We start from the raw sequence: 25,793 nt of genomic DNA on the forward strand, positions 1-25,793 counted from the left end.
TAGCACTGTAAAATGGATGAGTGGTTTGTTGTTTGGTGGTTTTTTTGGGTTTTTTTTAAACAGCAAGGAGGAAAACATCCCGTCAAACGCGGGGTGCTCCCAGCGCCGGCAGGAGCGTGGCACTGATGCTCTCACCTTCTCGACAGGTGCGTGGGATGAAGAGAGCCTGACGCCTGCCCGGAGAGGAGACCCCGGACCCCGTGGAGCTGCCCACCATGAGCAGGGCTCTGCTGACGGGCAGGATGCAGCCGGAGAACCGGAGCGTCTGCGTCTTTCTGCCCACCCGGGAGCAGCTCAGCCTCGTCGTTGGGGTGAGTGGCTGGGAGGGAGGCCGGGAGGTCACTGCATCGCGGCCGAGGCGGCGGTTCAGTTTTGTTTAGCTCCCATTGTTGTCCCAAAAGGCTGGTGCCGGTCTGCTGACCGAAAGGCTATTAGCCAGCTTAGGGTTAATTGGTGTTCCATTTTCTAATTGGGCAGCTTCAACTCATTTGCAGAGTTCCTTAAAAGTCCTGGTTATGTTTTTGCACAGGGGGTCTCGTCTGCTCTTTTTCTGTTGTTATTTCTTTTTTTATTCTCTCTGAGTGTTTTTTGCCACCGATAATAATCTAGCCATTTTAAAAAAATTGAACCTGAAGTGCCTTGATGACTTGGCAAGCGTGCCCAACACTTGACCGTTTGCTCTGGCGTTTTAGCTAGTTCTGGCTTTGATAGTCTGCAGATCCCTTCAAAGACTCTAAGGCAGAGTAAACAGCCATTGAGGGTGGGGTTTTTTTCCCCTCCTTTGAGTACTTGTACACACAAAAACTAGAGGTAAGTCGCTTCATTTCTTTGATCGCCACTTCAAATCCCGAATTGTGTGTGCGTGAGTGACAGCAGAGCCAGGTCAGCTGGCAGCCCAGCATGACACGGTGTCCACCACGGCTCGGTGCCTCCTTGTGCAGTGCCGGCTGTTCCTTGAACTTGTGAGAAACTGAGCTGACAGAGGCACTTCACGTTAGGGCGACAAGCTAGCCTCAAGGATAAGCGCTCTCTTGTGAGCGTGTGCGTGCACTCCTGTGTGGGCTGGGGAGGTTTTGCTTTGTTTTGGGTGGGTGGGGTTTTTTTTCCCCCCCTCTGGGATGGGGAGTGGGAGAAGACAGTTGAGGTGAACTGTTATTTTAAGCACTTGATTGAAAGGGTGGCTTTTGAAACTATGCATGCTAATCTTCAAAATCCATGTAGGAATTTTCCTACCTGCTGCGCTTAAGCGTGGCATCGTTAACTGAAACAGCCACAAGGGCTGGATGGAACAAGGCTTTAACAGCAAAATCTGGGGCGCTCTGCTTCTAGGTTACCAGTTCAAACCCAGCTCATCGACCGCCCCAGAAGGCTTTTGCAAACTGCTGGCTTTTGTGCAAGCCACAAAACGATGGTTTAATTAAGTTCTTGGCGGCAGGTGCACAGGCCTGGGTAATGGTCTGTTGCGGCTGACCCTAAATCTCACCTTCTTATAACTTTTATCAGGGAGGCTAAAGATGTGAGATAGCAGAGCCTGCCCTGCCGCGGGGAAGGTGCAGACTGGCGTGCGGGAGGGCAGTGTGCTGGCAGGGCTGATACTGTCACTGTTCCTCCCTGCGCCTCTGCTACGCACATGGCTGTTCCTCCACCACAGGGTTACACTCCACCGTATTAAGTTTAGGCAGCACTTAGACCATACAGTAAATCCTGGACCTGCCGTTTATCATAAAATCACATAATCATTTAGGTTGGAAAAGACACTTAAGATCGAGTCCAACCATAAACCTAACGCTGCCAAGTCCACCACTAAACCATGTCCCTAAGTGCCACATCTACACATCTTTTAAATACCCCCAGGGCATTTAATAAGCACAAGAAGTGCTCTTTTACGCTGAGCGATGGCAGGGATGGAGGGAAGGTGCTGTGTCCCCCCTGTTCCTGCCTGCTGCCCCTCCAAAGAGTTGGGGTGCCTTGAGCATCATCGCCTTGTCCTGTGGAGGGGTCCCTGCAACAGCATCCCTTGGTAGCCCTTTTAAAGACGTTTTCCTGCCTTGCTTCTGCTGTCCCTTGCTTTGGTGGCTGGGAAGTTGGGAAAACACGTATGTGGAGATGCCTGCGTGTGAAAGGGAATAGCTGTCTGGGCCAAAACATGACACCTCAACGCACAGTTGTGTCCTAATTGCATAGAGAGTGAAACATGACCTGTTACAGTTGGGCGAGTAGCCAAAACCAGCTTTCCATTTGGTTTCTGTCTTTACCACAACACCCCTTCAAAACAACAACAAGAATTAAGATTTCGCAGCTGGAGAGATCTTTTTTTTGTAAAGGAACATCAAGGCAATTTTCTAGTGATGTTGGTAGAAGCCAAATTTAACTAGCACAACCACAGATGATACTCTGTGCATTTATTAGAATAATAATGCTACTACTTAAGATTTCCAAAGCCTTTTAACCTCTTCAGTGTGGAATGCAAATACTAAACAAGCTTGCAGCTCAGTGAGGTAGGTAGGAATCGTTATCCTTCCAGTGGAATAAATTAATAGATCCTTCCCGTGATAAGCACAGTGTTTATGCAGTAATTCCTTTCTCCCCACCTCCCATATAAATTCCACCCTTCCAGATAAGAGTTTACCTATATGCGTTTTATGTGGTCACATGCAGATTGAAGCCTGCTCTTGAAAATGGATTTGTCTTACGCCCTTCACAGATAATGCTGTTGAAGAGAGAAGAGCAGGAGCCATTTTAAAGTCTCTTCCTCCATAACTGGGTATCTCTTAATTAACTTTGGTGTCCACCTTTCTGGATGTATAGATGAATTTGAAGGGATGGCGAGGAGGAAAACTGTCTTCCCGAGACCAACTGTGAACATGAGAAGCAGAGCAGTGAGGAGAACTAGTGGGTGCTGCAGCTCACCAGCTGCCCCGAGGATGGTGAGGCGAAGTGGGAGGTTTCTGCTGGGGAGAATGGACATCAGAGCACAGAGCAAAGCAGTCTGCCTTGCTCCAGGCAGCCCCAGTGGGGAGATAGAACATGAGCACCAGCAAGCTTAAGCAGGCTGTGAGTGAGAATGGTGCAACTAGAAATTGTATCGGTTGCACCAAAGATCTTGGAGTGGTATCCAGTTTGTTTGGTGTTGTTTATCTGCTAGCGTTGTGGCTTATCTCCCTGATGGTTTTGAACCTGTTGATCAATGTCAACTAGTTTTTATGACTAGATTTCTGAAAATTTTCTGGGGTGCTAGCAAAGGCTGGGCTGCCAATGAGGGGAGCAGGGCAGGCAGCCACCTTACCGGTGTTTGGGTAGTTCAGAAGCAGCCACAGCAGATGTTGGTCCTTGCCTAGCTGCTGGAGAAAGGGTGGGAGTGTGAGCAGAAACTTTTGGAGGGGAGAAAGTCTGGTGAGGTCCTGTGTGTTTGTGAATAGCAAGTATAGGTCTGAAGTCTTTCAGTTGTTTTGTGAGCAGTAGAGCTGATGTTTTAAAGCATACGGACCAAGAAAAACAGAGATAGGTAACCAATACACATGAGTATTTGCAAACAGAATGACCCTGGAGTAGCAGTTACCTTCTGTAAACTTGCACTCGACTTCACTTTGGACTAAATTTCATGTGTAAAGAAGCCCTGAGTCTGACGTGGGGCAAAGCTGAGTATCAGTGGAAGAAATAATTCATGGTGTGTCTGGGATGGAGCTTGGCATAGGAACCATACACAAAGGAAAGAAAGGCCAAAGAGAAGTGCACAGATGAAAAATGCAAAGGGAAATGTTGGTTGCTTTGAGCAGAGGGAAAGGCAGGAGGAGGGAACAGCGATTGCAAGTGTAATTGGTATTGCATAGCCTTGAAGTCTGGGAGTAAAACTTGATACAGAAGGAGAGTGCCAAAAGGAGAATGGACAAGGTGGTAGCTCACATACCTGCTGTGCAAGAAATCTGATTAAATCACTGCTTTATAGGCTGAGTGTCACAAAACATTGAAGTGCGCAGTTCCCTAGAACTAAGTATCTTAAAGCAGGTTTTTCTTCCCTAAGTGTGAAAGCATGCCACTTACAAAATTCATCTAATCGCATAGCTTTTACGTACAGTCTTGTGCTGCCGGTGACTCTTGTATGCACATAACCATTCTGGCTAGGGGTAGGTCACCTCTTCCTTCGTGAGTCCTCCCCAGGTAGGAGAACATGCTCAGAGCTTGCTTCCTTGAGAAAGGAGGCAGATCCGTGCCCAACTTTTTCTTCCAACTGTGTGTTCTTGGTGGCTGAGCAAATACTGCATTTAGGTGTGAGACTGGAAGGGTGCAGTCTCACATGGAGACCCATAATAAGACCCAGATGTGGTTTTGGGTCTTACCAGAGCAGTACACTACCTTCTCCCCTCCCAAAGCATCTCTATGCACACACGTGTGTGTATTGGTATAGCGCAGGTTTCAAAGCTCCCGATTAGGCACTAGTGAGTGGCTGGCTGGTGACGCCTTGTCAAGTAGAAGAAAATGAGTTACTTAAATGACCTCCTGTTTCCCATTGTCCATGTCTAGTGACATGGTACATCTTGGGGCAGGGAGGGGAGTGCAGCCGGTTTCTGAGGAGTGTGGCACGCCTGCATTAAAAGGGTTTGAAGAATTATGGAAGCAATTGGTTTGATGGTGGTGATTAGTTTGTAGGAGAGTTCAGGAGTTGACTTCTGCCCTGTCATCTTTGCTGCGGTGAAGGTAGCGCTGCGCTGTCCTCCCTTGGGAAGGCAGCTGCTGCTGCTGCTAATCTGCATTGTCCAGCAGCAGCGTGATGAAATCCAGAGGTTCTGGCCCATTTTGCAGCTGCAGCTGGCCACACTCTGGACTCTCCTGAGGTTGTCTGTGTCAGCGTTGTTCTGCTCTCCCCATCCGCACGTGCTCAGAACTCCTTCCCCCATGCCTCTTACGGTTGGGGGCTTGAGGGTTTTTGTTTGTGCCTGTGGTTGTCTGTCTGTCCGTGCTTCTGGGGTGGTGCAATGGGGCAGGGGGAAATGAGGCTGTAGGTGGGGGGATATTTAGCGGGGGAATCTTCCGATCATAGTACGCATCCAGGTCTGCACGTGCAGGTAGCCAGAATCACGCTCTTGCCAGGGGAGCCTGTGCTAGAGAAGGGCATTCGGTAGCTGTGCGCGGTGCCACGGCTCTCCCTCGCCCTGTGCCGTACTCGCAAATACTGCCCAGCCTCTGGTCCGCGGCAGCAGCTCGGCTTTCCCAGCGCTTCCTCGGTGCATGCACAGCGTTGTGGGAGGCAAGGGTACTGGAAGGTCTCGGCGTGGCATGGAAACGGGCAAGAGTTTATATAAGCTGTTGGTGACAGCTTCGGAAGATGAAGATGTTAATTGCTGTGTGACCAGAACTCAGCAGGGAACAGAACAAGCTCTTCTGTGTGGGGTACAGAGCAACCTCATCTCTTATCAACCAACAAGCTATTTCTACTCAAACCATGCAGTTTGGGGTTTGTTTGTGTACTTTTGTTTTTAGTTCTCCTGAATGAAGGTTTTCTTTTTTTGTTCTTGTTTTTTCTCTTAACCTCTCAAATTTTTTTGCAAGAGAGTAGTATTTTCATTTCTGTAATTACAAACACACTTTTTGTAAAAGCATATATAAATGATTTGGTCAGTACTGCACAAAACTAGGGTTCCAGCAGTGCTCTGAATTCTTACACAAAGACGCCAATAGATAGGAAACTTTAAATTCATGTTTTACTGAGCTGAGCCACGTTGCACTGTGAAGGAAGGGGAATGACACATTGATTATTATTCTGTGATAATAGCAATAATACTGAAAACAAAGCTTGTTTGGGGGGTTGGTTTTGTTTTTGGTTGTTTTTGGTTGTTTTTTTTTTTGCGGTGGTACCCCAAAATTTATTGGCCGGTGTAAAGAAGGAGAATTGCTCCATCCAGGTGTGTGAGCCATCTGTAATGTTGGATTGGTTGTTTCTTTCAGGTCAAAGCCACTGGACAGGAGCTCTTTCAGCAAGTTTGTGATTTAGTGAAGATTAAAGAGCCTCACTTCTTTGGCCTCAGCATTGTTAAAAGTAAGCAAACTCAATGCACGGAGCAAATGACTTGGCAAACATCCACAGACCCGCTTGTGTATTTACAGTGTGTGCATATATACACAGTGGCTGTGCCTGCGGGGAATTTGATTGTAATAAGGTCACAAAGTATGTAGATTATGCACAGGCTTCTCGAGCTCTTTTGATCTTTGGTATGTGGGCAGACAAATTGGGAGAAGGGGCGGCTTTTGTTCTCCTCCTTTGTTCTTACACGTTCCACCCCTTTGTGGGGTTTTCTTTCTCTCCTGTAGCCGAGTTGCTAGCCAGCATATTTGTCACTGAATTCAAAACTGTCAGTAGTTGAAGAAGAGGTGAATTTTAAAAGGAGTTTGGGGCCGAAAGCGTTACTTATCTTCTGAAGTCACACGCAAAGAATGTGGCACCAGGGGGAGGAAACTCAAATGGTTTGAGGGGACTGAATGCATGTGTGGGGGACGTTGTGTTTTGAAATATCGCGTGGGAAATACAAAACTTCTTAATCTGGGTTGAAGTCCAGTCTGCTTGGTCCTACGGCTTAGTATTGACCAGGGAACAGTGTAAGGCGATGCCTTAAAGGAGCAAACTGATATGAAATACTACATTTCTGGGATGGTGTGTGCATTGGCACACCACACCCCCCAACTCTTAGTAATCAGAAATGGATCTGTTGTCTTCCTTATCCTGCCTCCCTGTCTTTCCTCAAGCAGAGAAAGGACTTTTCCTTCCTAAATTTTTCTCAAGTGTGTTGTTACTTACTACTGCAACTCTAGATGTTGTTTCACTGAAGTGAGAATAGTCTTTTATGAGTCCTTCTAAATTAGGTTTCTTTTGCCTCTTTATGAGTATGTTGGGTAAAATAGTTTATTTTAAGTTTACTTGTCTCATTTCCTTTCTGCTCTCATTTTCTAAGAACTTTGGGAGTTTTTTGAGCGCAGCACTCAAACTGAGACTGGAGGAAGCTGTTTATCTCCGTAAGGTTTGTAGAGTCTCCAAGAGATTCCGTCAATGTAACTAAACCAGTAGCTAACAAATATATCTGTGCATTTAAACCAGCACGTTTCTTTATTTAATGCAAGGAAAACCTGAATGCTCTTAACTTTTTTCACAAATTGACTGTGTTCTTGTGAGTCCCCCATCCTCCACCGCCTTTTTATAACACCAGTTTTTGCCTATTCCACTTGCAGGACGTCTTGGGTGAAGTTGAAGCTCCTGTCTGCCCCTGTAAGACAGGGCAATTTCATTGCCATTTTCTTTGAATTAGGTGCTCTTCTCCTGTTCTCCTCGTGTTTCTTTCACTTTTTTTTTCCCTTTCATATCTTTCTTGTTTCATATTTTCTGTACCCTGCTTTTTCCTTCCCTCCCACCTTTTGTGTGGAGCAGTTTCCTTCTCCCTGTCAAGCACAGGGGCTCTGGCCCCAAAATACCCTATTGTGGCAGATGCCTTTCAGCCTGCTGGAAATGCAGTATAACTACCACAACCCAAGTTGCATAATAAAGCTGTGCTGACTAGACCTTGAAGTATAATGCCCGTAGCTCTAAACATAAACAATCTTCTTGCTTCACAAAAGTATTCTTCCTTTTTAGAGAAGCTAATTCTTTGCAAAGCTCCTTGAAAAACGTCAAGGAAAATTCTTGCAGGAGCCCAGTAGCATGAATTAACCTCTCTTGTTTTGTTTTGCTGACTATTCCTCCTGCTTTCTGTAGTTCAGTTTGTGAAGCTGCTTAATTGGAGGCTCTGCATGCTCACCCTGGCTCCTCCCGACAGCCATCTCCCTCCACCACCCAGGCAGGTGTCAGGATTTTGGATAAGGAGGAGATTTATTTTTGTTTGTGCCTCTGTTTAACAAAGTGTTGGGGCTGAACAACGGGAGAGACGAAAGTGTCAGCAGTGAGTTTCTCAGCCTGAATGGCCACAGCCACCAAGAAGGCTGCAGCTGCCCTCAAGAGAGGGAGCAAACCTGATCTGTTTGTCATTCCTTCCTCTGGTCCCTACCTTTAGTCTATGAAAGTCCAGTAAGCTGCTGACTGGAGTCTTGTTGGGTGGGTTTTAAGGTTTTCTTTATTTTGTTTTTAAAATAACTCCAGGTTTATTACTGTAGCGCTATAACAAAGGACATCTTTTGTTTTCTGTTCCCCAACTTGATTTTTCCCCCCACCTTGTTTTGGCCAACAGACTGGTGATCGTCTCCCTTGCTGCCAGTGGTAAGTGAGGTCTTGCTTCTACTGCAAACGTAGCACTTTCCATCTCTGCATTTGGAAGGAGCCTTTAAGGCATTGCCTGCTTTTCTGGGATTTTATGGTTTCACAGCAAGCTATCATCTCAAAAAAGGGAAGCAGCCCAGTCAGGTTGTGGGGAGGCCTGGGTAAGTTTTGCATTGCCCAGGGCTGTCTTGCAGGTACTTAAGTCAACTGCCTTGGCTGAGCAGCAGGTCGTCCCGTGTCCCAGAAAGGCTGCGGAGAGAAGGCGTGGGACTGGTCTGCAGGGCAAGGATGGGTTAGATGTCAGAAAACTAGAGAGGAAGCCACTGCATTTCAGACCAAAGTATTCCTCTTCTGCATGATGGTTTCACCTCTCTGTGCTGCAGCTCCAAGATGTCGCTTTTTAAGAAATAACTGCCCTGTTTTAATAAGGGTGTATTTCCCAGTTTCTTAATGTGTATTTATTTTTGGCAGTCTGATGCTGCCACATGCAGAACAAGGTATTCTAATCCACCTGCAGCCATTACCTTGCTGCTAATTTGTCAACAAAACCCTGACTGTCAGCAGTGGCAAGAGAATGAAAATTAAAGGATTTCTGCAGAACTGTAACCAATCACACTGGGTGGATTATCTGGATTAGGAGCCCATTTGACCTGCAGACATTGTACAGATAGACTAATGCTCAGTTGGTCTCATAGTATGTGTGTGAGGGGGAGAGGTTGGGCTCCTTAATCATAAACCGAAGTTTAACCCCTAAGTGTGGCAAAAATGAAAACAGCACTACAAAGCACTGTGCAAACTGCAAACCACAAATGCTGGGAGATCTAAGCTCTAGGTCTTGGAATGTGTCTTCCAGCATTCACTGGCTAAATTTGTTGCCTTTGCTTCTGACTGTTACAGAGGCCAAGGGCAAGCTTCAGGATTTAAGATAACAGTAATGGTGGCAGAACAGACTTTTTCACCCCTTTTGCTCTTGAGTTGTTTGTTCTCAAGACGAAAGCCCCTTCAGCCAACTGTATTGGGGGGGAAAAAGCTTGCATCTGTAAGAAGAATTTGATCCCTTTTGAAAATTAAGTTCAGGAGTGTCTATTAATGGGAAGCCACACCGGCACAAAGCTTGGGACATGTTGCTCTTCTAGTTTTGTCACAGATCATCAAGCAGGCTATACCTTGTGTTCTGCTGCTGCTGAAGTGCATTTTTTCCTTGTAGTTTGCTCAGTGAAGACCCTGCAACCCTGCCAGGTTCAAGCTGGCTCCATCGGGTTCAGCAGCTGGGTCTTATATTGCAGCTCCTCCTGCAGGGTCAACCTTATCTAGTGCCCTGCGGGAGGCTTCCCTCTTGTTATCAGAAAGTGTACGCAGGGACGCAATTCACTCTTCGAAACCAGAACTGATTGTCAGCAGACAAAGAACAGCCAGGCTTCCTTTGTTGTTATAACCTGGATCCCTGTGATACTGAATCTTGAGCTTCTCCTTTCTCGGAGCAAACTTTGCTTGACCCAAGCAGATGGAAGCCTTCGATTGTGAAGGAGCAAGCTTGCAGCTCTTACACACTGCCACAGTCTCTCTGTGTCCTATCAGTTTGTCAAGATGGCTTTCTAAACAGCCAGATCGCTTTGCTTCAGCTCCCCTGCCTCCAGGATCGTCATTGAATTACTACAGCTATGGCTGTTCACTGCACCAGACCCATGCTTCCCAGTCCTCCTTACTTGTGTGCTGTGGTGGGTTGACCCTGGCTGGAGGCTCTATCACTCCGTGCCTCAGCTGGACAGGGGAGAGAAAATATAACAAAGGGCTCGTGGGTCGAGATAAGGACAGGGAGCGGTCACTTGCCAATTACCATCATGGGCAAAACAAACTCAGCTTGGGGAAAATTAATTTAATTTATTACCAATCAAATCAGAGTAGGATAATGAGAAATAAACCCAAATCTTAAAACACCTTCCCCCACCCCTCCCTTCTTCCCAGGCACTCTTCTCTCCTGAATTCTCTACCTGCTCACCCCAGTGGCACAGGGGGATGGAGAATGGGGGTTGGGTTCAGTTCATCACACATTGTCTCTGCCGCTTCATCTTCTTCAGGGGCAGGACTCATCACGCTCTTCCCCTGCTCCAGTGTGGGCTTCCCACAGGGTCACAGTCTCCTTCGGGCATCCACCTGCTCTGGCGCGGGGTCTTCCCCAGGTTGCAGGTGGAGATCTGCTCCACTGTGAACCTCTGTGGGCTACAGGGGGACAGCCTACCATCTTACCATGGTCTTCCCCGTGGGCTGCAGGGGAATTGCTGCTCTGGCACCTGGATCGCCTCCTCCCCCTCCTTCTTCACCGACCTTGGTGTCTGCAGGGTTGTTTCTCTTGCATGTTCTCATTCCTCTCTCCGGCTGCTGTTTCTGTACCCCCTGCAACTTTTTTCCCTTCTTAAATATGTTAACACAGAGGTGCTGCCACTGTTGCTGATGGGCTCGGGCTTGGCCTGGGCCAGCAGCGGGTCCGACTTGGAGCCGGCTGGCATTGGCTCTGTTGGACACAGGGGAAGCTTCTAGCAGCTTCTCACAGAAACCACCCCTGTAGCCCCCCCGCTACCAAAACCTTGCCATGCAAACCCAATACATGTACTTAGCCGAGGAGCTTGGTGTTTAACTCTGCAAAGACTGCTCTGTCTCCAGTTAACTCTTCTGCATCTGTGTATCCTCCAGTACTGAAGTTCATGGATGGAATACGCTACCACGTTATTTTTGTATTCCGTGGGTATCTATTACAACAAAGGGTCTCTTAAGAAGGCAGGTGACCTATAACAGAAGTTCTCCAAAATACCTTCAGGTGATTTCTACACCCCAGTCCTTCCCCACTGTCTCTGCTTCTGCCTCTCCTCCCTCAAATACCTGCATGGATAGTTGCATTTCCTTTATGAGTTGCTTCTATATCCTAACCTAAGAAGATACAGCTCTGTTATAGTGACTTTGATACCTCCAGCAAAAGTTAAATGCAATGTAAGGAAAATGTGGGCAGAAATGTGCCACCTAGAGGGAATTGCAGGAGTTCAGGTGTTAAAACAGTTAAAAAAAGCGCTCCTTGGAAGGACTTGTATGGTCTCTTCCTATGAAGGCATTTTTTTGTTTGTACCTGCTGTCAGTTGTTTCTCTTTCAGCATCAGTACAACATCCAGCCAAGTGCTCTCCTGCCCGAGGATTGCAAGGGATGTTTGCTCTTGGTTGAGCAGTGCTGGAAGTAGTTCTGCAGCTCTTCTTGTGCAGAAGAATCCCCTGTGACGCTGCCAAAGGTCCACGGGGCTTTGCCGGGGCATGCCTTGTTGCTAACTGTAAGATGCCAACATAAAATTCCTGCAGTACCTACCCATCGTCAGGAATGACTGACCCTTTGTCTCAGTCTTCAGACCTCAATAGTTCCTAACAGCCACACTACCTTGGTGCTTCTTGATATTGCCTCTTTTCACTCCTCCTTCCGTATACCTTCTGTCCGTCCCAGGTAAAATGACCTCATCCAGGACCTCCCTTGCTTTATTCCCAGCCTCTGTTGTGGTTCTTCCCTTCTTCACTTGGGATATGTGTACTTCCCAGCTAAAGCTAAAAAACACAAGGCTATCCTGAACCAAGACCCCTTAGTAAACTAATAAGCCAGGTGCTGAAAAGTGGACAAGGTTTCCTTCTGTTGGCTTGAAAGGTAACACTAGGAGCATCGAGAAGTTATGTAGAGGTGGTGGGAGCAGATGCCATGTGGATATTGATGTCCCCAGGCCACCAGCACTTGGAAGCGTGGGGAGCTCCACATGCAAAAGGAGTGTGTAGCCATCTTTTCTTCAATAAACAAACAAAAAACCCCATGCTGGTATTCAGGGAAGCTAAACAGGTTATATGAGGTCTATGGCATGTATTGTGAGGTATTTTTAAGTGCTGGATTTTTTTTAAGCTTTAGCTCTCCCCTAACTCCCTCTGTTCTGCTCCTGATCTCATTCCTGTTGCCTCTCAAGGGGAATAGTGGTGTTGCCATGAGGCTTCTTGCAGCATCTGGGGGAAATTAAGCACTATAGCCAAGGACAATTTTTCCCCCCTTCTCTTTAAGGCAGAAAATGCTTGCTATGTGGAAGTTTGGCTTTGCACTAACTCACATTTTATTTTAATTCTAATCTTCTGGACTGTCTAAATAGTTATAATACTAAAATATACTTGACTCAACCAAAGGAGTTAATGGGACATTCCTGGCTGCCAATGGGGCCTGAGCTCTGCCTCTTGGTAGCACAGGACTTACTTTTGTGGAATTTCTCAGTGCTCCTAGCCCAAAGTGGGCACAGAAGGAGAACAGGTTATTGGCATTCACCATTACTTATCTTTTCTGCAGGGAACATACCTTTCAGAAAAAATGAAACGGGCAGGCACTAGTTAATGCAAAATAATGTTTTTTTAGAGTAACAATGACTCAAAACTGATTTGACCCTGTATTACAGCCATAATTTTCTATTCCCATTTTCCCTGCAGTGTAAATAATGCCTATTGTAAATCTGCAACACTCGCTGGAACTGTGTGACTTTTTTGTGACTGGAGACATGGCCCATTATTTTTTTGCAACAAAGCACGTCCTATATTTGCTTAAATATGTAAATGTGTTAAGCTAATTTTGCAGAGTAGGAGCACTTGAATCTTTGCATTTCTGGTGACTGCTTGATTTGAAGTGAGATTTTTACACCACAAACTTTCCTTTCCATTTGAGGGCTCTTAATAGCTGAAACTGGGAGAAATGTGTAAATTGTGTTACTGCAAACTAGCTGGCTGTCCACATGCATTTCTTGGGATCACAGTGCAGTGCACTGCTGTGTTGTGCCAGGTCTGGTGTCTTTACACATATACGTGAGGGAACCTTTTGAGAGAAGCTGATATGATGTATTTTTAAGCTCACTGACAGCGCTGAGACGAGATTCATGAATGCAGTGTCAGTAGCTGCAGGTGGACAGGTACGTATTTGCATGCATGCGTGCTTCTAAGCCAGCTTCTTAGTACCTTTCAGTTGTTGTCCTTCAGCTGAGGCCAGTGAAGCAATAACAGTTTGTACCTGCTGAGTGTCCAGCCCTGTTTGGATCCACAGATCGGACATGTTCTTCCCTGGAAAGGCGACCATCTGTGCATTTCTATACTGGCCTTTACAGCACTGCTCTGAGGTGCTGCAGATCGGTGCCCTCATCTCTGTTACAGATGCTGGTTTTGAAACCAGAGGCAGTTTTAGCACCAGGCAAAAGATCTCTAAGTTTCACCACTAATCCAGTTTAAGGAAAAAAAACAACAACACAACGAACATAGGGCTGGGGAGGGAAATACCTCTTTGTTTTTGTAGATGGAGGCTTAAGCTGCAGGTTGACATTCCAGCAATATTAACTTCATTAAGGCAGGAATGCAGCACTGCATTCTTGCACGGGAGGGAGGACGGGGAGGATGCTGGGCTGAGCTGGAGAGGAGCAGGACCCCCAGGGAGAGCTGATACATCGGGGTGTTCTCCTCCTTCAGCCTGCCTTATTCTTGGGTTTTATGTGCACCTCTCGGTAGGCATGATAATGACCTGGAGTCCTCAGGCCCTCCCAGAGTCATCTCTCTAACCTAATTAACATGACAGAGATAAATAGGGGCTGTGGGGTGTGGGTAACAAATGGCTTTACTATGGTGGAACTGCTCTGTCGTCCTTTTCCCTTTTCTGTCCCAGTATCCCTGTGTGATGGGAGGCTCAGGGTATATCAGCACACTTGCTGTTGCCATCTTTCCCTCATGGCTAAGGAATAAATCACGTATTCCCTAAGCACCTCTGGGCACAGGATCATTCCTGAGCAAGAAGGGAAAACGGACCCTACAGCTTGTTACAGCCATGCGGGTTCCCTACCCTCGTTACAAGAAGGCAGCTAAACACCGTGGTGCTGGTGGAACTGATACAGGCTCTACCCAACACCGAAACCAGGACACTGTGCCATCAGGAGCAGTCCCAGTCCCGCTGCGGGAGCCCACAGTGGAGCAAGCACCCTGCCCTGGGACTGCCGAAGCCCAGGGAGGGACTGGGTACCGTGCTTCTGTTATCCCACTCCTGTCTCTTGCTGTGCAACTGCTTCCTAAATGAGCTTTTATTTACTTTTTAAGAAAAGCTTTACAGAGAATCGCTTATCAGCTTGGCAGCTGACAGCGGACAGAGACAAGGCCAAGAGATGGACCAAACCTCTCTCTCTCACTGACTAGGGCTTCTATCAACCTTTTCTAGGCAGCGTTATCTGATCTTAATGGACTTACAGAAGCAAGGGTTGGGGCCAGCATAGCCCCCCAGCCACCCTATCTTACAGGCATAAGTAAAGAGGCAGGTACAAGATGCAGTGTCTGTGATGCTCAGACCTCTTCTTCTCCTTGTCAAAATAGCAAAACAACTTCTGTATCACCTTGTGTGCTGCAGCACTTAAATTACCACCACTAAAATTTTCAGGAATTAACAGCAATTTCAACAGTGCTGTTAAATACTGTGTTGTGTAAGTATGTGACATGTCAAGCAACATGGTAAACAGAAGTGTAATTACATTTAAGTTACAGCTGCAATCAATACAATGCAGGAAAGACCATAGGGATGGAAACAGGACTTTCTGGGGATTGTCCTCTTTATTTGTCTCCAGTGTTACTGGTATTTTACACAAGGCTTCCTGTTAGTGTGGTGTGTGGACCAGTTCTGGATAGCACCAGGTGCAGTTTCTTTCACTTGAGGTGGGAGCCGAGCAAGGTCGTGACAAGAGTTTTTTTCGCTTGCTTGTTTTTTAAAAGCTTGCAAAGGAAGTATTTTCTGTATCTGCCCCTATAAGGAACTGGAATGCTCTGGGAGGATGGCTGCAAGGTAGCTCAGAGCCCCCTTGAATACCTGCTGTAATGCTGGCCTCTGCCAGTCCTTCATCTGCTATACAGGCACGAGTGCAGGCTCTCATTTGGTTGTAAATCTCCATTAGGAAAATTTCATCTCTATTCTCTCCTTCCTTTTTTTTTTGTTTGAAATCAGAAAGCAAAAGCCAAAGCTTAGAAGTCTGGGCTGGTCTTCAGGGGCAGAAGGTTGTTTTGTGAAGGGTTCTTTTTTTTTTTCTTCCTTTTTTCCCCTCCTCCTCATGTCTAAGGAATAAGCTTTTCAACTTGGCACTTACATCACCTGTAAAAACATTTTCCTGGGCAGGACCAAGGGCTCGAGGGACTGGTCAGGTGAATGTGCTCAGCTGGCATTGCCGCTGAAGCCTGAAACACCCATCAGGTCTTTTTTTTAAGAGACCTGAGAAGGCTCAGGGAAATCTTTCACTGGCTGAGTTGAAAGCAGCGCAAAGATCTTTCAAGACGATGTGCTGTTCAGGCTGTCTCTTGTTCACCCTCACCTGGCTGGAGAGCAAGTCCTGGTTCTTTGAGGCAGGCCAGGCTTCCCTTCCTTTCATTCACCTTTTTGCTCTATGAAAGAAGTTGGGTGTGAGCAGGAGACACCAGACCTTCTGAGGGAGGGCATTTGGGTTTGGTCCTCCTCCTTCTCACCATTTCAGAGGAGCCCATTCATATGCAGAGGATGAAACCTGTCAAACACCTGACTCTCTCCGCTTGCTTATTGCCACGTTGAACCGTGGTGCTGCATGATGGCAGAGTGGAAGTTTGGGTAGGGTTTACTCGTTTAATAATAATAAAAAACTGAATCTGCTAAACTGATGGTACAAGTAGCTTGGTAAGATGGTGTTTAACTTCTTTAAGTGGCTTCTTGCATATAAAGCAAGAATTCTGCATTTCTGGCTAAAGCATTCGGGAAACTTTAGCTCTGTATTTCTTGAATCAAGGTGTAGCTGACCTTTCTTTCATACTGTCTGGAATAGCGCATGTACTTAAGAGTCCCTGCCCTGTCTATTCCCTGGTCAGCTTTGTTTTAAAGTGTATTGCTTGGAAACAACTTGTATAGTCATCTTAAGTATTTCATTAATAAGAGTTTCTAATTCTTTAACATTAAATGCTTTTTCCTCTTTCAGATAATGAATATGTTTTTATAGACCTGGAGCAGAAGCTTAGCAAATACTTTTCAAAGGAATGGAAGAAAGAGACCACCAAAGTAAGACAGATGTTTAATTTCGGAGGCTACTGCTTTGGTATTGGACTACACAGTGAAATGAAAGCTCTTAAACTAAGGTCCATAAAGCATTTCTTGAAGATGGTCTGCAGAATGCTGTTCAGTAGCAAGATGCAGTGACTTGTGTGTGGCTGTACAATTAAGAGCTAAAACAGCTCTTTACCCAACTTTACCTGAGCAATAGTAGCCACATGGTTGCTGCTTAGCTGCTACAGGAGTGGAGAAGGTCAGTTGGTCAGTCTTCTTTTTGAACTTAGCCAAGCCTGTAAAGAGTCTGGAGACTTCATTGTTATCGTTAAGCAGAACAGCCTAAAATGACCTTTTGTGACTTGAACCTGATAGGAAGGAGAGGGCTGGAGCTGTGACTCTTCCAGAGTAGATGCTAAAGGATAGTGGAGCAAGAGGAAGGATATTTTGTTCAAGAAGAGTCTTAGTTCTTTAAGGCTAGCCAGCCCTGTCAAGGGAGGGAGAAGCTACGTGAAATAAAGACAAGCCTACGTAGATGTTTAGTGCTGGTCATTCAGACATGATAATGCCTGTTTGTGTGTGTCATTATTAGAGGAGCCGCAGTCGAGAACAAAGTGTAGCATGCAATTACATTCAGGTATCTTAATTAGCTTATTATGACTTTTTCTACCTTCCTTAAAGGTTTTCTTTTGCAGAGTAGGCATGCTTGCCATTTCTGCTGCTTAGAGAAGTTTGCAGAGGACTAGTGAGGTTTGGGGATCTCTCTTATCCCATACTGCTTCTCCCAAACAAGTGAGGGTTACTTCAAAGACAGCTGCCAGTTGTGCAGAGGGCTGTCTGTCCAGCCAGTGAGGGTTTCCCGAGGCAGGTATTTCTGGTCACCTCAGGATGGGGTATGCTTTGTGGTTCCTTTGAGGCTGGATTCTTGCAACACTTTCTAAGTCAGGGTAAGTGGTGAACCTCTGGCGTGAGGTGAATCATAAAAGGCTGAATGAGTTGCCATTGGCAGTACTGAAGTCTGAGAGGAGTTAGGCTATCGGACTGCGTTAGCAGAGAAGGATTTAATTCCTGTGAAGAGGTTTCAGGTGGAAAGCCCAGTCCAGCTGATAAAATAGGGTGACTATGAGCAAGTTCCAGAAATAAAATAAATATTTGCATGATGATCAAGAAGTCGCTGTCTGCATCAGATGTGCACGGCATGCCATGTACCTTGTCCCAGTGAGATGGGTCTGACCAGCAAAGCCTTGGAACTGCCTGTGTGAGCAAAGTTACCTGTATGAACATTAAAGAAGCGAGTGGCAAAGTAGGACAGATGAATGAGCTAGTAAGATAAGATGTTCCTTTTTTTTCCCCTTCTTTTTTCTCCTGTTTAAACAAGCCCATAAGTCTGAAAGGTAGACTGTAGTTAAAACAACAGCAGAACTCTTGCTGGCTTTGTTCTAACAGACATCTTCAGCGTGAAGCAGACATCAATGTCTCCTTTTGGTCTGTGGCTGCAGGAAGGTGTGAATAACTAAACAGTAGCCCTGCCAAACAAAAGGCAAGGAGTTAATATCAGGCTGGTGCGCCTCAGCCTCGGGGAGTAAATGCTGAACGCAGCAGCATGTGTGTGTCCCTGCTGAGTGATGTGGTGCGGCACAGAGATAGCTGGTTACTCCTAGGTGTGCCCTGGAAACGCTGCAGCCGTGCCAGCGTGGCACGCTGCCCCGCCGCCTTGCCTGGTGCTTTGAGGGAGGCTGTGTTAAACTTGCTGCGTTCAGCGCTAATGCGTCTGCGGTGCTGCCAGGTGCTGAGCTAGGTAACTCTGGGCCAGGCTGGGCATCCCCAGGCTACGCTGGGACTCTCTTATACCTGCTCATCCCCCCCATCCAAAATCTTCTGCCCTCCCTAGGATGTTTTGCCATTCAGCCCATCTGAATGTTTTATGATGCCTCATTGTTGTGAGCCTCCAAGACAGTGAGATCCCCCTAAAACCTGCCAAGAGCTAAGAGTAGACGAAACGAAAAGCAGTATGGGGAGCGAGCTTGGGAGTAGAGAACACTACCAGATGGGGTAACAGGAATTTTGGATGCTGAACATTAACTTGTCTTCTGTCTCTGCTCTAGGGAACAGAGAAATTCAGCCCTCCTTTCGTTGCGTTCTTTAGAGTACAGTACTATGTAGAAAATGGAAGAGTAATAAGGTAAGTTCCTTTCTGTGGTAGTTACTGTGTTTTGAATTATTCACTGTGTTCTTAAAAGGCAGAAAAATAATGTTTCTTTGTTAAGCTCATCTCCGTGAGCTCACAGCTTAAACAATCTGCTTGAATTTTTTTTTAGACCTTCACAAACTTCCTCACCCAGCCACGAATTTTTCCCCCCTGAATCATAATCCTTATCCCTAGGAAAATTGTGACTGCTTTTCCATCTGTGTTTAGAGAGCAGGTTGAATGATGACAGTATCAAAATAGGATTAACACTCTTTTGCTTGCATCTTTTGGTTGTGTGAAAAAGCATCAGATGAATATACTAAAAATAGCTATTTATACTCCAGAGCACGTGCTAATAATTTTGTATCTGTTTTTTGTATCTGAGCAGTGCTCTGTGCAGTCTGCTCCTGGAAATGGACTTTTGTAAATGGACAAAAGAAATTACTTCATAAGTTAGAGTTTTGCGTTTGTAGTCCATTCACATGGAATATGGGCTGCACTCAAAACACCACCACCCTCACCCATGGTACAGAACAAAGGATGAGGTAGTTAAAAATGAACAACTGACAGAGTTAATTTGCATCAGCACTTCTGGTGTGGCTGTGACCCCGGGGCAAGCCAAGAGCTGGGATCATTTGGGTGGATTAAAATCTTTACCAAATTTTTGGCATTTGTTCTCATCTTAAACAAAGCTTGGTGGTTTTTTGTTTTTTCTCTCTCCATAGTCTTTCATTTTGGATACAGGGGAGTCTTTTTTCTGGAGTCTGTTTGGCTGTTAAGTGTTTTAGTTTTGCTTTTGGGTACAAAGGGAGATTGCATATCATTTTACCACCCCCAGTGTACATATCCTTTAGTGTCACAAGGAACTCTCTCTTGCACTAGTAATTTGAGAGGTTTGTGTAGCCACGCAGAGGCCCCTTCAAACTACACACACATACATACACGCTTTTACAAGCAGACTGTAGTGTCCAGCACCTCATCTATACGTCTGTGTCAGCAGCCTGCTTCCCATGAGCTCTTACAGCGGGGGACGGCGGGTGTGTGTGTTATCAATGCTTACATGATAGTTATGCCTTATCAGACTATCCCTATTTAGCAGCTTGAGGAAGAAGACAAAAAGAAGCCCAAGGCTCCTGTGTCTTTTGATCTACCTTGCAGGGAATTAGCTGTTGAAAAGTACCTTGAGCCTAAGGCAAGGTGAAATGAAAAAGCAGTGCCAGGTTTAGAGGGGAAAGGAGGACAGGTGTGCAAGAAACAGGACTGGGATTCAAGGGAGTTGACTCTCCTGGCTGCTACAGGCTTTCGAGAGAAACAGAAGTGCTTGATGTAGTCCGTCTCCAAAACAGGTGTGACATGATTTTTCTTTCATCTGCCTTCTGCCCAAACTCCTTAGATCTCATGCTCCTCAAGATAGAAGCTACCATTTCCCATGTTTTACAACACTTAGCGGGAGAAGACCTTGATCTTGGCTTGGTGCTCCCTACACACACATAACTGTATCAGGGTAGCACTGGCACACATCAGGGATGTCAAAGTGTAATCCCTCCTCTCAGAAGGAAGATGTGTTTGAGGGGCCTTATCTGTGCCTGGACTTTCTTTTCTTCTTCAAGTAAATTTGCCTTTGTGTCTTGCAGCGATAAGGTGGCACGGCAGCTCTACTACTGCCATCTCAAAGAGCAAGTACTTATGTCTCGGTGCAACCACAAAGAAGAAATTTACTTCTTGCTGGCTGCCTACAGCTTACAGGCAGACTTGGGCAACTTCAGGGAGAAGGTCCATGCTGGCAAATATTTTGAACCTCAGGCTTATTTCCCACAATGGGTAAGTTTTGGGGGATCTTTCTGTCAACAGACTGAGCGCGCAGCAGAAGCTATGTCAAGGTGGTACCTAACTGCAGCCACGCAACTTCCCCAGCTGCCACTGCAGATAAGGCAAATGGTAGAGCATCACGCTGAATTTCTCTCAGATGATATCTCCTCTCTTCCCACTGGATGTAGGTGCCCATTCCTCCTGGGCTCACACATCAGTGAGGTGGGTGGTGTGTACCCTTCCTTGGTGAGGGAATGTGTTGGCATCAAGTGAATAACTCTGACACTGCAGCTGTCTTTGTTTAATTCTTCTATGGCTGAAAGGGTTGTGTGTTTGCAGTGGTACATCAGCAAGATCTGCACAACCTAAGCTCTACAGAAAACCTCAGGGCCATGAAGCCAAGTCCATTGCCCTTTGTTCCTATCTCTGTAATGCTTACCGCTGGGATGGATAGACCCAAGCCCTAAGGGGTAGTACTGCTGTGCAATGCCTCTGGTGCTTGCTTTGTCATTAATCTCTGGCTCAACTGCAGTAAGAGAAAAGAGAATGGCCTGGAAATGGGTTTGCATGTTTGTTTATAAGCGTGTGCATATGGGCTTGTGCCCTTCAAGACTTGCGAACAGCTTAGAAAGCCAAGGGTTGGTTTAGTTGTCAAATGAAGGCAAACTAGCTAAGACTCTGTCAGAGCTGGTTGCCTGCAGAGAGTTCTCTTCTTGTGGTGAAATGTCAAGAAAACTGTTGATAAACACTTTAGCGTCCATAAAAATAGAAAGGGAAGCCAGCTTTGCTGCAGACACTTCACTTTAACATGGGATGACGTCTGCTGGAGCAGGATGTTCCCTGGGACCTGGCCAGACCTTCCTCTGCAACCTGCTTTAGTTCTGGAGCCCCCTTCTTTGCTGTGACAGTGGATTTTAGCTCAGCTTGTGCCTTGGGATAGCTGTCGAAAAGCCCAGGTGCCTCTGGTGTTTGGCTGCTTGTCCCCAGGTGAGTTGTGTCTCCGCTGAAAGGTGGCACTCTCCCCTGCTTTGGGGAGAAGGTTCAGAGCAGTGACAGAGGTTGCATCGGGGAGGCAATGCTGGTAGAGTCTCCTTCATGCACAAGTCCCAGCCTGCCTGTCTTGCTGTGCAGAAATGCATCTTTCTCCCAGAAAACAGGCCTTCCTCCCATGTTGTTCCTTGCTATGGGGCGCCTGGCAGGAGGTAGCTAACAAAGGGCTGGAAAAGGTGGGTCTCGTGTGCCGTTTCTGGGGCAGTTAAAAGTCTTATCACAGACTATTGCTCATCTGGCAAACATTGCAAAGGCCAAGGCAAAGCCTGGCTCACCTACGCTGAGCCACAACCCCAAGCAAGTATGTGGGTGATTTATTACATCATTACAAAGAGCAAAATCTGGCAGGCATGGGGACGCTTCTCTCCCTGCCCCTGGGCTCCCATGGGGAGATACTGAGCGATCTCCTCCTCCAACGCGATCTCTTCCTCCAACACGTACTTAAGATCATTTGGCCAAGGGCTGCCCCAAGCCTTGTGCTAGTGAGGAGAGGCACTGCTGCCCTGGGGTGATCAACCCGGCTTTGAACTGTGGAGCTGGCGTGTCTCTTTCTGCTGATGTTGCATAGCTGGTGGCATCGATGTTGTCCTCCACTGAGCCCAGCCTCCCTCGTGGGAGGGCAACTAATCTGGCAAGGCATGCAGGGGAGGGCAGAAATGTTACCGAACAGAGTAAATAAGGGGCTTAATCTAAACTGGAATTGGGAACTGGGTGGTGATGGGGTCTGGTTGTTTTGAACAAGGCAGGTTGTTCTTGGCAGGATGTTCTCAGGCACCTGGTGGGATCTAGTTTTAAATGCCCCCAGTGGTGGGGGATTTTGTGAAGTGAATTCAGCCAACACCCCTCTTACCTGTCACTGCTGCTCGCAGCCTAGAAGGGGTCAGTCTGGCACAGGAGGGGGCCAGGCTGCCCTGGAGCCTTGTACGGAGAGGGCACGTGGGCAAGCATGGGAGCTGGGCACTCACAGGGCAAGAGCAGAAGGCCCAGTGTGGGTTTTTCTACTGCTTAGCAAAGCCACATGTCTGCCAACCACTCCCGACAGATAAAAAAAATACCTTGAGATAGTCTTATCCACCCCTTTGAGGATGGAAATGCTAAATAAGCCTAATGTGTAGTTTCTGGTCTTAAAAGGACCACCTAGCATTTCTGCAGTGTTTGGAGATGTTGCTATTGATTGTGTTGGCATGCAGAGCATTTACAGATGCCAAGAGTTGGGAAAACTAATTCCAGTACTTAAAAATGAAAAGAGTTGACATGACCTCTGTAGTCTTAGTCTGTTATGGTTTTGCCATCTAGGATCTGTTTGGAGATATTGGTATCATCTGGGCTGCTTTAAATGCTTATCCTCCAGGGAGGTAGAGGTGAATGTGGACTAACATCTTGAGGGACCGTATGAACCTCCTCCACCTCTGATCTCTGCTTTGCTGTTGATCACAGCTGCCTGCCGTGGGGATCGCTGAAGAGTTGCTGACCTGTTTGTTTTTCTTGTGGTTTAGATAATTGCGAAGAGGGGGAGCGACTACATCTTGAAACATGCCCCAGAGATGCACCGGGAACAGCAAGGGCTGAGTGCTAAGGAAGCGGTGCTGAAGTTCATTAAGGAGTCCTGCCTGCTGGAAGATGTGCCTGTCCACTTCTACAGGCTGCAGAAGGTTAAACAAAGAGCTTCTTAATTTGAACTCCTCTCCCATCATTAATTGGGTGCACCATTGCATTTATTCACTTTCTGTTTATTTGAGGGATGGTTGCCTGATTCAGAGAGGCCAGACAAATCTAAAACGTTCAGCCAATGAGGCTTGTCCCCACAAACAAATCTGTTGCCGGTATACCAGTATAGCTGGAATCTAGTTTTGTTCCTCAGCCAAGAAACTGGCCACAGGAATGACAAAACTTAATTTTTGTCCCTGCCTGTCAGTAGACTCACACCAGGGAAATCACTGAGAAGGCTTTTTTTTTTTTTTTTGTTGCAGTCCATTGAAATGGTGACAAGAGGTTGGCCAGCTTTCACACAAATGCCATGTAATAACTGAAGGTGACATTGAGTCATCCTGACCTTCTTACCCCCCTCCCCTTCCAACCCTGTCAGAGTGGTTGGTGTTTTTTCAGCTGTATGTCAGTTTTTTGGATTCCTGGATTGTTACTTGTCTCTGAGTCTTAGACTTCTGATCCAAACCTGCTTAAACAGAATGCACTTCATTTTCACATGCTAAGAGAGTTTAGGTCTAGAAATAGGACTAAAGAGAAGTTTTCTGTTCCACTTGCATGAGCAGGTTTCACTCACCTAATTAGGAATGGCTTGGACCTTTTTTTCCAAATGGAGATACTCCACTTTGTCAGACTCAAAATTAAACTTCTTGTTTGTTTGTGCTCAGTGGGAATTATGTCTGGGAGGTATCCATGTCCTTTAACCAGATCTAGCAGCTCTAGTTACTAGAGAAACATGCATTTTCTGGAGGAAATAAGTTCGAGTTTGGTCTGTAGTCCAGGCTTAGTTTCAGTTCCTCGCAAACCATAGATGCTCCCCCTACTTCTTCTCTGTCCTCTGTTTTGATTCTAATGCAGTTAATGACACCATTGTAAGAGGGCTGGTTACACTTGAATGCCATAAGAAATCAAGCTGGCAGGACATGATACAATTTATATCTGAAAGCACCAGGGCTGTGAAATTGGTCGCTCTTAATATCCAAATTCCTGTCTGACTTGAACTTACACTTTATGCATTGCTAATGCCTTCATGTGTTGTTTGATCCACAATGCGCTCTTCTTCCTGCTGTGTGACACACTTATCTCATCTTGTGATGAGATATCCTCCTCCTAGGTGACACCTGGGTCACAAAGCTCCCGATCGAGCACACAGGGGTGCCACATGAAGTGTGGTGGCTGCCCTGAGATTTCAAAAGCAGCCACTTTTGCCTTACACCATCCTCATGGCTGCTATTGAGGTTGGGAACTCCAAAAGAAAGCACAGCACTGAGACCTGTATCTCTCCTCCAGACCGATACTGATTTATGAAGCTCTTTGCCCTTAGGAGGCAGAAAACATTTCTTAGTGACTTTAAACTGGAGACGTGGATGGTACCAGGAGCAAAGGGTGAGGTAATGTTATGGCATAAGGCTTGGATCTTCACAAGCCAGATGGGGAGAGAAAGTTTTGATGTAAAATTTGAGCTCTGCGAGCCCATAAATTTTTACCCCAAAATTTTCTTCCTCCTGCTCCTAGCAGGAAAAGTATGCGTTCTCCTCCCTAACTCTGCCATGCCAGGAGAGACTGAAAGAACTAGTTTGTGATACTTTTTGGTCTTCAAGCAAAGGAATCTCATTAGAGACTGAGTATATCATACTAAGATACAGCATGAGGAAAAAGAAGGCAGTATTCCATCCCAGCCGCAAACATTTAAACCACCTGCTCCCAACACTGAGATCAAAAGGTTAGGAGGAAAGTCCCTGTAACTCTGGGCATTGATGAGCTCCCTCCCAGCCAAAGGACACCTAAGGTCCAGCAAGTCCCTGGATGGGAACAGCAGTGCTGCGGCAAGGAGAAGGGGACAGGCGTCCCTTCTGTTTTAGGCTCCCTGTCACCTGGGGAGCGAGAGTGGTGTATGTTCGCAGGAGCAGCAGGGACAGTATGTGGCAGTACGAGAGGTTACAAGGTACCTCTGAGAGCAGGAATTGTCCATGCCTTCAAATCACTAAAGCTACAGGATTCCCTGTCCAGGGCAGCTAGGGCGTTTGCTGGTGAAATGTTTGAGTTGCCCAACATGAGGGGATTTTAGGTGTAGATATTACAGGGGTCAGCAAGGCAAGGTGCACTTTACAAACACAATAAAAACTAAATGAGCTGATGGCATTTGCCTGATGAGCAGTCCTGCTACCTCTCCTGCAGTAGGTGCCAGAACAAGAGCATGGTCTTTGTAGATTAACCTTTGACTCCAGGCTCTTCTGTTCTTTTAGGATAAGAAGGAGGATCGCCCGACAGTTATCCTGGGCCTGACCCTGAGAGGAATGCACATCTATCAGGTAACAGACTGCCGTGAAAGCCTTCTGGTGTAGCATTAACTCTGCCCAGCTCCCCTGTCCTCCCCCCCACCGCAGCCCCTCTGCCTCCCCTCCGAGCAAGCGCCAGGCTCCACATATCTCAAATTCTTGGTTGTTTGCAAATTCTTTGCACATCGCTGACTCCACCCTGTACCTGCCAGTCCCTGTGTCACTCCGAGTTTGATGTGTTGCAGGAGGTGAATCACATTCGCCAGCTCCTCTACGACTTTCCCTGGTCGCACATCGGGAAGCTGGCGTTTCTGGTGAGTATGACGGAACGGAGGCCATCTGGCAGCGGGCTGTCAACCTGGCAAAGGCGTCAGACCTGCCGCGCTGCTGTGTCAAGTCCTGTCACTCGTATGCGCAAGACCGCAGCTATCTGGTAGCTGTGTGGCTGAAAAC

General features: G+C 46.6%; 1 protein-coding gene across 1 annotated transcript in view; it reads left to right on the forward strand.

The window, feature by feature from the left end:
* The first annotated feature begins 215 nt into the window (after positions 1 to 215).
* The window catches only part of FRMD1 (FERM domain containing 1), a 31,837-nt gene continuing 6,259 nt past the window's right edge, over positions 216 to 25,793 (forward strand). Inside the window, exons 1-8 of the mRNA XM_010562707.1 lie at positions 216 to 311; positions 5,944 to 6,034; positions 16,246 to 16,325; positions 18,416 to 18,492; positions 20,133 to 20,319; positions 22,854 to 23,009; positions 25,308 to 25,373; positions 25,586 to 25,654. Of these exons, the coding sequence (XP_010561009.1) occupies positions 216 to 311; positions 5,944 to 6,034; positions 16,246 to 16,325; positions 18,416 to 18,492; positions 20,133 to 20,319; positions 22,854 to 23,009; positions 25,308 to 25,373; positions 25,586 to 25,654 (822 nt within the window). The remainder of the gene's footprint in view (positions 312 to 5,943; positions 6,035 to 16,245; positions 16,326 to 18,415; positions 18,493 to 20,132; positions 20,320 to 22,853; positions 23,010 to 25,307; positions 25,374 to 25,585; positions 25,655 to 25,793) is intronic.

The sequence above is a fragment of the Haliaeetus leucocephalus genome, unplaced genomic scaffold, assembly GCF_000737465.1.
Source record: "Haliaeetus leucocephalus isolate CR32 unplaced genomic scaffold, Haliaeetus_leucocephalus-4.0 Scaffold162, whole genome shotgun sequence".
NCBI lineage: Eukaryota > Metazoa > Chordata > Aves > Accipitriformes > Accipitridae > Haliaeetus > Haliaeetus leucocephalus.